This window comes from Buteo buteo, chromosome 7 (genome assembly GCF_964188355.1).
Source record: "Buteo buteo chromosome 7, bButBut1.hap1.1, whole genome shotgun sequence".
Taxonomy (NCBI): domain Eukaryota; kingdom Metazoa; phylum Chordata; class Aves; order Accipitriformes; family Accipitridae; genus Buteo; species Buteo buteo.
Window position 1 is genome coordinate 19,432,394 of NC_134177.1, and position 12,454 is coordinate 19,444,847.

General features: G+C 40.4%; 1 protein-coding gene across 1 annotated transcript in view; it reads left to right on the forward strand.

Annotated features, from left to right (window-relative positions):
* COL4A4 (collagen type IV alpha 4 chain) overlaps positions 1–12,454 on the forward strand; it is a 71,934-nt gene that overhangs the window by 42,974 nt on the left and 16,506 nt on the right. The window contains exons 26-36 of the mRNA XM_075031838.1: positions 641–745; positions 1,288–1,506; positions 2,429–2,590; positions 3,247–3,417; positions 6,506–6,649; positions 7,338–7,445; positions 7,706–7,884; positions 9,054–9,117; positions 10,712–10,786; positions 11,233–11,340; positions 11,656–11,763. Of these exons, the coding sequence (XP_074887939.1) occupies positions 641–745; positions 1,288–1,506; positions 2,429–2,590; positions 3,247–3,417; positions 6,506–6,649; positions 7,338–7,445; positions 7,706–7,884; positions 9,054–9,117; positions 10,712–10,786; positions 11,233–11,340; positions 11,656–11,763 (1,443 nt within the window). The remainder of the gene's footprint in view (positions 1–640; positions 746–1,287; positions 1,507–2,428; positions 2,591–3,246; positions 3,418–6,505; positions 6,650–7,337; positions 7,446–7,705; positions 7,885–9,053; positions 9,118–10,711; positions 10,787–11,232; positions 11,341–11,655; positions 11,764–12,454) is intronic.

Below are 12,454 nucleotides of genomic sequence, written 5' to 3' on the forward strand. Positions count from 1 at the left end.
CTAAAATCTGAATAATTATTACCATTACTTCAACTTGTTCAACTTAATTTAAATTCAAAGAACTCATCCAGGAACTGGCAAAATGTTGCTTGTGATCACCTCCAGAACATTTGAAATAGCCCAGAAAATCCTGATCAGAACAAATGGAGATACTGGATTTTCAAGCTGCTTAATATGGTAATGCACAGCTCCCTGACATCAGTATTGTGGGTGGTAGCTAGAATTTATACAGAGATGAAAGAACAGGGATTAGCATATTGAGCTCATCTGCACCATTCCAGAAGCAGAGTATAGCACAGGAGAATATAAGAATTTGAGTTTACACCTGTCATTCACTAGGTTAATATTGATGTCCTGTAACATTAAAATGTTATAAGAGATACTTTTTTTATTTTTCTAATTTACTCTGGTGATTTTGCAGTCTGCTGTTTATGGATTAGGGAACAAGTCCATTTAGAGAAACAACAACCATGCCTTTGGTTGTGACTTGGGTGGTAGCTCTTGCCCAAAGTGTTAGAAGGATATGAAATCCACTTGTCTTCAAACTACATGAATTTACATGGGATAAAGATATTGTTTCCTAGATCACACATTTTAGAGCTCTGTCAGGTTTTTTTACATATTTTCTTTCTATTCCCAGGACCAAAGGGTTTAAAAGGACTTCCCGGTCATCCTGGACCAAATGGCTTTGATGGGCAAAAAGGCCATCGAGGCAGGCCAGGAGCAGGAATCCCTGGGCCAGAAGGTGAATTGTGCTTTTCCTAATCCAGGAGACCTGCTGGTCAAACTGTAATGCATACATACAGGGTAAGGTAGCTACCATGGTAGAATAGAATAGGAAGCACATTTCAACGACAGCTAATGGAAGAGGAATCTTTACCGGTTTCACTTTCTTTCCTCCAGCATTACAGGTGCTGCAATAATCTAAAGTTCAGTGTCCAGAGAGGAAATATTTTCAGAAAACTGAGAACAATTAGTATCATTTTAGCAAAGGGATTGAACTGGACAAGAGTGACAGTACACAAGATAGATGCTGCCCCAAAGAAAACCACTGTGACTTCCCACAGGAATAATTACCCCCTTAAGTCCTCATGTATCATTAACTCTAAATGAGAAACCTGAAATTTAACGTATGATGTTATTTTTTTATTGCATAGTGATAATTTAATTCTGGTTTAATTTGCATTATAATATTCCACAGTTTTGGAAAAAAAAAACCAACCAAACAAAAAAAACCCCACTACTTCCAAATTATGCCCTTTTTGAATTCAAAAATCATACCAACAGGCTTTCGAGGCGAAGCTGGTGATCCTGGTGATGAAGGTGAAAGAGGATCTACAGCTGATGGTAAAAATGGCCCTCCAGGTCCACCTGGCATACATGGTCAGAAAGGTGTTCCAGGTGATACCACATATGGTCCTCCAGGAATCCCAGGCAACAGGGGACTGCCAGGACCCCCTGGTGCACAAGGAGCAAGGGGTGATCCAGGCATTCCTGGGCTTCAAGGTATGAGCCAGTTCTTTATGAAGCATTTCCATGTGTTCAAAGGAGAAAATCTGAGCAAAGTCGGTCCTGATTCAGATAAAACTTACTCTTACCTGGATCCATAATGGTGACTGTGAACGGTACATCCTGCTTTTATGTTTACATTTTTACAGTTAAGGTTGATCAGCCACTGAGGAGATCTGCACTGCAGAAAGGGGAAGGTGTGTTTACCCAGTCCATGGAGTAACAGTGCAGCTTCCTATTCTTACTACTGTTACTTGCTGCCTAGTGGCCATCTGTGCTTAGGGCCTCCTGCTCTACCACACAGATAGTCCCTGCCTCAGATTGCTTACTCAAATCTGAGAAGACTGGCAAAAGGTGGGAGAACACTCAGGGAGAGAGGGGTGAATTTATTTGCCTAGAATTATACAATATAGTCCTCAATATCTTGGGCACTACTCTTCCCATTTCTGCAGGGGAGTTTTGCTGGTTGCTGCAGGTGTCTCCACAGTGCCACTTCTTTCCCTCTTCATAGCAAATATTGCTGTTTCCTTTTACAGGTCTTCCTTTTTCCCAGCCCTAAGCAGACACCTGCCCCGGCCCTTCTGTGCAGGGAACACCTATAGAACTGACCCCAGTGCTGTGTAGCTGGTGCAGTCCAGTGAGGTCCTTCTGTTCTTCTCCTACACATCAGAAACTAGCTTTTTGTGCCATAAAGTTGTTCTTACCTATAGGTGAGAGTTGAATTCGTAATTGTTCCTTAACGAAAGAAGCTCTCCACAACAGCCAATTCTAAATTGCAGAAAAGCATCAGTTTTCACAAACTAGAGCATAAGTAAGATACTACAATAACTGAACATGTGAATTTCAAAATTACAATTAGGAATTCTGAAGGATGGCAAGTAATGGAAATAAAACATTTAAAAATGTTTTTTGTTTCTAGGACCGCCTGGTACTCCAGGATTTCCAGGTGCCAAAGGTTTTAGAGGCCCAGAAGGTGATATAGGAGCACCAGGCTGTCCAGGCTTCCCTGGTCCGCCATGTGACACAGGCTTACCAGGGCCACCAGGACTCAGAGGTGTCATGGGCCTGCCAGGACCTCAAGGTACACAACATCCATCAGGTTGCCTCATACCTCTAAGCTTTGCACATCTTTTCTAGCAGATTTAATCATGATTTTTGTGGCTGGCATGGCAAATATTTCCATGGGGGCTGCTCATTAGTGGCGGTGTACATTGTGTTTTGCACATTTCCTTAAACTCAAGGAATGTATAGCGTGCATCTCAGAAGTTTGCCAACTTTCCTTCCCTTCCCATACTGTTTCTTAACTGGCCAAATCAGTGTGTTCGCTGTCAAGTAATAAATGGAAGAGTTATCTCTTGCTGTGTTGTCCTGAGTACCTTAACTGACCTCCTGTCATTACTGTGATACTTTTATCTTCCTTATTCTTAAGTGGAAGTGTTATTTAGGGAGAGCTAGGAGACGTATATATCAAAAGTATTTACAAATTAGTAGGTATTTTTCACAGGGCACTGCTACGGATTTGTCTCTCACTAAAGAAATACAAGAAAACAAACATTCCAGGTGAAAAATCTAGGCAGAGCCAGGACTCCAGCGTGGTAGCAAAGTTTCCAAGTTACTTTGCCATGTTTGATGATATTCAAATTTATACCAAAAAATCTATCACTTTCTACTTTTTAGATACAATTGCTGAACCCTTTTCCTGCATTTGCATACATAGATTAAAGCTCTTTTTCTCAGGCTTACCAGGCTTTAAAGGTCAGATCGGAGACAGGGGCCTAGCTGGGCCACCTGGTATCAAAGGTCTCAAAGGCTCTCCTGGCTCACGAGGTCCCCCAGGTCCTCCAGGCTCCCGAGGACTTCCAGGACTTCCAGGCAATAAAGGACCCCCTGGTTTCCCAGGACAAACAGGTATGTTAAACATCCTGCAAACTACCTCATCTATAACTTCTCTTGTAAAGGGAGCTATTTCTACTTCTGTTAAAGCTAGGAAGTACTTTGCACCCTCCTCCCTTGCCAGCTTTGAGAGTAAGACCTCGCAACATGGTAGAATCAATAACAATAGCATCCTTATTCTTTCTCTTATAAAAAAAAAAAGGGATGAAAATAGTTTGATGCATCTTGGTGCATCCTGGTGCTTTAGTTGTTTTACAACACTGACATATTTCCATGTATTATTTCCTGACTATTTGTAATAGGTTGTTGTTATAATATGCTATAATAAGAACAATATACTTTTTATTACATCCAGACTATCTCCTTTACTAATGCAGTCTGTGATTGTATGCTGATGAGTATTCAATTCTTGGAGAAGTAAGGAGGGGGGTCAGCAGAACGGCTACCTTGGACTTCCGGGGGGCAGACTGGTTGACAGAGTCACAGAGTCACTTGGGACGAAGTCCTGAAGGGCAAAGGAGTCCCAGGAGGCTGGGCATTCTTCAAGAAGGAAATCTTAAAGGCACAGGAGCAGGCCATCCAATGTGCTGAAAGACAGGCCGGCGGGGAAGAAGACTGGCCTGGCTGAACAGAGAGCTTTGGCTGGAACTCAGGAGAAGAAAAAAAAAAAAAGAGAGCTTATGACCTTTGGAAGAAGGGACAGGCAATTCAGGAGAAACACAAGGATGTTGTGACGTTACACAGGGAGAAAATTAGAAGGGCCAAAGCCCAACTAGAACTTAATCTGGCTACTGCTGTAAAAGACAATAAAAATATTTTTATAAATACATTAGCAACAAAAGGAGGTCTAAGGAGAATCTCCATCCTTTATGAATGCCAGGGGAATCATAGTGACAAAGGCTGAGGTACATAATACCTTTGTTGCCTCAGTCTTTAATAGTAAGACCAGTTGTTCTAAGGTTACCAAGCCCCCTGAGCTGGAAGACAGGGATGGGGAGCAGAATGAAGCCTCCATAATCCAAGGGAAAATGGTTAGTGACCTGCTACACCACTTAGACACATACAAGTCTCTAGGGATGGATGGGATCCACCCAAGGGTACTGAGGGAGCTGGTGAAAGTGCTCACCAAGCCACTTTGAAGCATTTGTCAGCAGTCCTGGCTAACTGGGGAGGTCCCAGTTGACTAGAAGTTAGCAGATGTGACGCCCATCTACAAAAAGGGCTGGAAGATCCAGGGAACTACAGGCCTGTCAGTCTGACCTCAGTGCTGGGGAGGGTTATGGAGGAGATTGTCCTGAGTGCCATCATGCAGAACGTACAGGACAACCAGGGGATCAGGCCCAGTCGACATGGGTTTATGAAAGGCGGGTCCTGCTTGACTAACCTGATGTCCTTCTATGACAAGGTGACCTGCTTAGTGGATGAGGGAAAGGCTGTGGATGTTGTCTACCTAGACTTTAGTAAAGCCTTTGACATGGTTTCCCACAGCATTCTCCTGGAGAAACTGGCTGCTCATGGCTTGGATGGGCATACTCTTCGCTGGGTAAAAAACTGGCTGGATGGCCAGGCTTGAAAAGTTGTGGTAAACGGAGTTAAATCCAGTTGGCGGGCGGTCACAGGTGGTGTTATCCAGGGCTCAGTACTGGGGACAGTTCTGTTTAATATCTTTATCAATGATCTGGATGAGGGGATTGTTGTGCACCCTTAGTAAGTTTGCAGACAACACCAAGTTGGGTGGGAGTGTAGATCTGTTCGAGGGTAGGAAGGCTCTACAGAGGGATCTGGACAGGCTGGATCAATGGGCTGAGGCCAATTGTATGAGATTCAACAAGGCCAAGTGCCGGGTCCTGCACTTCGGTCACAACCACCCAATGCAGCGCTACAGGCTTGGGGAAGAGTGGCTGGAAAGCTGCCTGGTGGAAAAGGGCCTGGGAGTATTGGTCAACAGCCAGCTGAATATGAGCCAGCAATGCGCCCAGGTGGCCAAGAAGGCCAATAGCATCCTGGCTTGTATCTGAAATAGTGGGGCCAGCAGGACTAGGCAAGTGATCGTCCCCTTGTACTCGGCACTGGTGAGGCCACACCTCGAATACTGTGTTCAGTTTTAGGCCCCTCACTACAGGAAAGATACTGAGGTGCTGGAGTGTGTCCAAAGAAGAGCAACGAAGGTGGCAAAAGGTCTAGAGCACAAGTCTTCTGAGGAGCAGCTGAGGGAAGTGGGGTTGTTTAGCCTTGAGAAAAGGAGGCTGAGGGGAGACCTTATTGCTCTCTACAACTGCCTGAAAGGAGGTTGTAGCGAGGTGGGTGTCAGTCTCTTCTCCCAGGTAACAAGAGACAGGACAAGAGGAAGTCGCTTCAGGTTGCATAAGGGGAGGATTAGATTGGATATTAGGAAAAATTTATTTGCTGAAAGGGTTGTCAGGTATTGGAACAGGCTGCCCGGGGAAGTGGTCGAGTCACCATCCCTGGAGGTATTTAAAAAATGTGTGGATGTGGTGCTTAGGACATGGTTTAGTGATGGACTTGGCAGTGCTAGGTCAATGGTTGGACCTGATGATCTTAAAGGTCTTTCCCAACCTAAATAATTCTATGATTCTATTCTACTAGTAGATGGAGAAATAGTTTCACATTATGTCTAATACTTATAAAAAATGTGAAATTGGTCCCAAATCATCACTGGCTAGTGGGCAAAAGTTCTGAGTAACTATAGCAAAATCCTGTTTTCCTCTGTCTGTCATCTGGACAGTACAGTAGGAGCCGTGATTTCCAGTAGCCACATGCAAAATCTGGTTGTGTCTTAGGCTATGCATTGTGTTTAAGATGGGGGGGGGGGGGGGGGTAACTGCTGTAGTAGTAAGTGTAGCCTAAATGTCCAGGGGGTGGCAGCAGGGAGGGGGAAGATGTTTGCTTCAAGGCAATCTGGATTTCAAGAGAAGTTTGATCTTGACATGAAGCCATGCTCCAACTATTGGTTCTCTAGCTTTGCTGATTTCCTTAAGGAGTCCTTCTAAACTTCCTGCCTTTTGCTTTATACTCTTCCTTAGAATATGACAGCAACAGCATAGCAGACTGAATATATAAATAAAGCATTTAATATTACCAGGAAGCAAAGGGATTCAAGGACCCCAAGGATTCCCAGGACTCCCAGGAACACAAGGCCCAATGGGAATCTCTGGTGTAAAAGGTGAAGAAGGAAAAATGGGTCCACCTGGGCCTACTGGAGAATGTGGGGATATGGGAATAAAAGGTTTGTAAAAATCCACTTCACTCTGTAGTTATGTTACTGTTATGTTTAGTTTGTTACTATTGTGTTAGGAATATATTTACTTTTTCTTGTTGTTATAAGGGTATATTCACTTCTATTTTCAGAGATACTAAATACTAAACCCAGTTATCTCACTTATGAATGCATAATGAAAAATAACTAAAGAAAAATTAATTCCACTCAGATCAATAGGTGCATTTACCACTAAATCAAACAGAGTAAGATCTCTTATTCAAACAAACCGTGAATTTTGTCCTGTATGTATCTGAAACTTTAGATTTTTCAAGTTTTCTACCATATTTTCTGTGTTCTTCAATCTATGTAAAACATACAGGAAATAATCTCTCTAAACATTAACATAGGAAAGACAATAACCATCTCCAAGGTGCAGTCACAGACAGTACACTGTGGCGTGGACAATACAATTGCCACCTTTCATATACCAGACAAGCAAGGAATAATTCTGATTTAACATCACCTGGGTTACTACTGAATTAACTAAAAAGCAAGAGAAGGATAATAAATTCTGTTAGCAGTGAGCCTGCTGAAACAACTGAGAACTGCATTAGTATTTGAAGGCTTTCTCTGTTAGGGAGGTCTTCACTAAAATTAATTTTCAGGACATGTCACTCATGAGGATTTACTTACATTCCATATGTTTGGTTCAAAGGTGAAAGAGGACCTCCAGGAGACAGTGGCGGTGTTAATATCCGTCTTGAGAAAGGACAAAAGGGGGAACCAGGGTTTCCTGGTGAGAACGGATTTAGAGGTGAAAGAGGTAGGTTCATAAAATAAAGCCCTGCGTACACACACATTCATCTGATATAAATCACTGGTGTTTTTCACAGGTTTGGACTCGTAGCTGCAGTAACATCCAGCAACCTTATTGTGTTTGTAGAGTCTTAAACTAGCAGGCTAGTTTGTTTGGACAATTACTAAGGCAATACACAAAGTGTGAAAGCATAGCCATATTCAAAATAAGTGTCAAATAATGGCTTGACTATATCAGTCATTATCTTGTTCTGCAATTAACTTCAGGTGAAAAAGGTAATACTGGTTTCAGAGGCAACCCAGGATTTCCCGGGAAGAATGGTGTCCCAGGACTGCCAGGTGACCATGGTGACACTGGACTGATGGGGTTTCCAGGATCACGGGGCTTCCCAGGACCAAAGGGCTTTAAAGGAATTACAGGTTTTCAAGGACAACCAGGTGACCAGGTAAACAAAGTAGTAGTGAAATGTCCTGGACTTTGCAGTGACCTCCTGCCTCCAAGAAACGTGATGAAGGGTACTTCTATTGTACTTAGCCATTAGATGATCCGAGAAGAGACTTTCAGTATAACAGGAAGGGTGAATTCCTTAATGTAACACTTCAATGCTTTGATTACATTTTAGCAAGAACTGTAGTCAGAGTCAACAGAGGGCCTCTCCCCGCTCTCCTACCTGTATGTTGTGATTTTGTTATATTGCCACTTGATGGAAGTCAAGGCTACACTGCACTAATAAGGAGGGCAAAAAATGGATGCACAATCAAGTCTTTAACATTATTCCTAAGAACAGACCGACAAATCACTTATTGCAGAAATCATAACATAGCAGCAGCACAAGTCTGAAATTAATATATAGCTGCTTCTTCATATCTTACTACGTGGAGCAGTCAAGCCAATAGACAAGACAAACCAAGTCTCCTGTGTGGATATCGACAACTTACACCAAACAGAACCCAGGCAAGCAATATGCTCAAGAACAAACATAAAAAACTGCACATATATCACATAAGGATATAAGGTAAAATTCTTTACAGGCTTGTATGCTAAGTAGACAGGCAGTGAGATAACATGAAGCATAAAGCACAGTTCGTTTTTGGTAAAGGGACGTATCTTTGCTTGGCTTGTCTTTTACTATATTTCTTTGAAGAGATAATCTGTGTTTTGCTCCTTATAGGTTATTATTCAAAAGGAAAAATAGAGAAATCTTTACATTTTTACTGTTGCATCACAACATATTTCTGGTTAATGTTTATAGTAAATTTTGGGTAACATACAACAATATTAGGTACATTTTTATATTATGTTTTAAATCAAATTGCTCAAGCCATCTGTGGGGAATTTAAGCTGTTCAAGCCAAGAGTTAGCATAAACTATAAAAGCACAAACTCAAAACGATTAGCAAGTCTAATCTACAGTTTCTTGGAAGTGTTAGTGGTCAGTGTTAGACGTGTAACAAAGACAGCATGCTTTTCTGTTGAACCTAAGACATAGTTTTTCTATTCATAATGATTGCTACTCTGTTTACCAGTGTAAGAGAACCAAATGCTCTTATAGATCGTTCTTGCCACACATATCATATGTCAAACATTTTCACTTTGTTTTTAAAAAAAAAATCAGGGTGACATTGGCTTACCAGGAATCCCTGGAAATCCAGGACTGACTGGCCCAAAAGGATCTAAAGGTAATGAGTTTATATAGACATGCTTTTGTAAAGAGCAATACTGTTAGGATGTATATGCTCTGATAGATGGCAAGTACTCACTAGAAAAGGGAAAACAGGACAGAAGTGAAAATAATTGAAACTTGAATATCATTAGAAACAAGTCTGGCTTACCTGAAGGCAAAATTTGCATTTCAGTTTATTCTTTAACAGTTTGTTCCTTTTAAAGTAGGTGTTACTAATTTGGAAGATAAATTTGTGTCAAATTTCAGAGTTTAAAAATTCTATCAAACATGTCAAAACCCACTCTTATGGATCTGTAAAATTTGTCAACTCAAAGAAGAGAAAATGCAATCATTTAGGGTATTACAGTATGTTATTGTACAGATATGTGGAATTTTTAAAATATTCCAACGTTCTTTATAATCTCTTTTATATAACTTATTTCCCAGTGTTTTCCAGGCTATGATTTTTGAATTCTTGGAACTTCTGAATGTGTAGCATAACAAATCAGGGAGAGTTCATACCCATGCATGCAAAATTATTCAGCTGAAAAGATGAAGTTTTGCATATTGTTTTTTGCATAGGTAGAGATTACTCTGAAAGATTTATCTATAATATTTAGATTTTAAAGTGCTACAAAGAAATACAAAATGGTGTCATCCATCATATTCCCAGATTTCATTGGAGCAGGATGTCATTACTGATAAATAATGAAATTAAATCATTGCCTGGAAAAAAGGATTAAGGGGACAGGAGAAATTGTTTTCTCAGTTATGTTTTCCATTTCTTCAAAAATTCAAGACATTCTCAGCCAGGGAATAGATTCCCACAAAAAAAAGTAAAGAATAATACTCAATATAAAGAGAACTTTCATTAAATGTATTGAAAACAAATTTACTGGAAAAATTATCCTTAAAACTAAAGCAGGAAATAGCCGTAAAGGTGGGGATTGCTGTGGCAGGGGATTTCTAGCAACACGTGAACATGATATTTCCTCTTAACTCTTCACAGCAAAATCAGACAATGAAGTTGGAGACAGCATGAATAGGTGGGAGAGGTCAGACATTTGTGCAGACAATGTAAGGCAAAATTGCTCAGAATTATTGATTCTGTGATAAACAGGAATTTCAGCTCAGACAAAAAGAATAAGATGTGCTGGCTTAAAATCCCCAGGTAGTCCCTAAAAGGTCTTTACTGAGTAAATAGACACATGCTTTATTAATTTTGCACATCCTCACAAACCTATGTAAGGAGTTCTCTTTGTTTAATAAAGTGTAACAGGAAATTTATGCAGTATCTTTCATTTTCAGTATATGCTGTCAGTATTGGGAAAGTTCCCATAATTTTGGGGTTTAGTTTTGTTTTTTCATTATGGGAAATTTATATACTGCCAAGAGTCATACTAAACACAAGCTGAGTTAGTACTTCAAGACAAGCTGAGCTGGCAGATAATTTGCATGTGCCAAAACATTTTTCATTCTGTATTCTCTCAGTCCCTTTTATAGCTGTTAATATCTATGAGTAAATTATCTGATCTTACAAAATTGTCCAGCTTTGGTTTTGTGGATGAAAAGGATACTTGTATGAAATGAAAGTCATTGTACCTCAACAGGCAAGAGAGGTGACCCAACTCCTCTACTTGGTACACATGGTCGAAAAGGGCCTCCTGGAGATCCCGGATTACCAGGTACCTCTGACTGAAGAAAACAATTGGACTTAAGAATTTTGTTAGTGGAGAGGGAGCTCTGCTTCCTGTGCACATTGAGCGTTATTTTCTATAGTTATAAACCCAGGGATTGGAGAGGCATCACGGTCTGCAATATGGCTACCATGAACATAGGAGGAAGAGTCTACTGTTGTCTAGTACAGCACTGATGAACATACCAATATACTTACCAGAATAAAACCTAGCTTGGCTATATCTTGCTTGCCATTTCTGCTCTTTCAGATGCTGCCAGAGAGATCAGTATAATTAATTGTTAATAAATAAATGCAAGGGTCTGAAGCATTTGAATAAAATTCTTCTTCTAGTCAAGAAACCCCTTACTGAACTTTTATATTTTTAAACTTATCATGAGATGATGAATGGACATCTTTAAACAAATAAATGCTAGATTACTTTTTTTCTTTAAGGACTCTGTGGATTCCCAGGAGAGAAGGGTTCACCAGGTATCCAAGGGCAACCTGGAAGACCAGGATTCAAGGGTGACCCTGGATACCCAGGAATACCTGGATTTCCAGGTAATGCCAAAGTTTTAAAAATAGTTCCATGTAACAGCTCAAAAGAGATATGGAACAGGAAAATGCAGCTAAGGAGGCACCTCTGTGGAGGAAGCTAGAGAAATCAGAGATCAGATGAAGGCATGTATTGAAAGCTATTTCAGTACCTATAGACAGCAGCAGTAGTCTGCTCAGTCTCAGAGAGCAAGATCTGTCAATTCTTCATACATTCCATACACTTTCAGGTACCTCTTATTAACGCAGTGTGCTCCATAGCGTGAAAAAAAAATCAGTTTAATAGATTTGCATATTCACAGATTTTTTTCCCACCCTCAGGAGCTACAGGTCCTCAGGGATTGCCAGGAGAACCTGGAGAAAAAGGGAAACATGGAATTTTGGGACCTCCAGGATTGCAAGGATTACCTGGATCCCAAGGCAGAAAAGGTAAACAGTACACAGTGCAGTTCTACTGGTAATGTAACAGCACCAGACATAAATACCCTTTTAGTAGTGAAAATGGAAAAGGCCTAACTGTGAGCATAATTTTGATTCTGTATTCTCTTAAACTACTAGAAGAATTAAGCCAGTTCCCATCACCTTTGAAAAGTAACATAAATGCTACCTCAGAAAATCAGGCTACAATCTAAAATGAGTAAGGTAGAAACAGATTCTGGCTCAGCTGATGTAACTGATAGCAGAAGTTAAGGAAAGAAAAATGAGTTTGCAGTAATTCAGATGTTTCACTTCACTTATGCTGTGTTCTACCTTTTCACCATGGAGTGCCACTGTTACGTTACAAAACCAGCAGACTGCCGTGGACAGTTTTGTCTTACAAATTTGTTTTAACAAACGGTGATAATTTGGGTTGGTTTTTATTGTTAGTTTTGTTGTTTTGGTTTCTCCAGAAACTGATTTTGGTGAATTTAACATAGAAAAGTTTTGTCCGAATCCTAATTTATACTTCTCACAATGATTGTTATGTTTAGATCGAACAGCAGTTCATCTATACAGTTGTTTTTGTTGGAGAACATTATTAACTTTTACTATACTCAGAATGATATACTGAAATTATAAGTTACATTAATATTTCATAAAGAAAGGTAATCAACTATGTACTTTGTATCCTCTCTCTGTT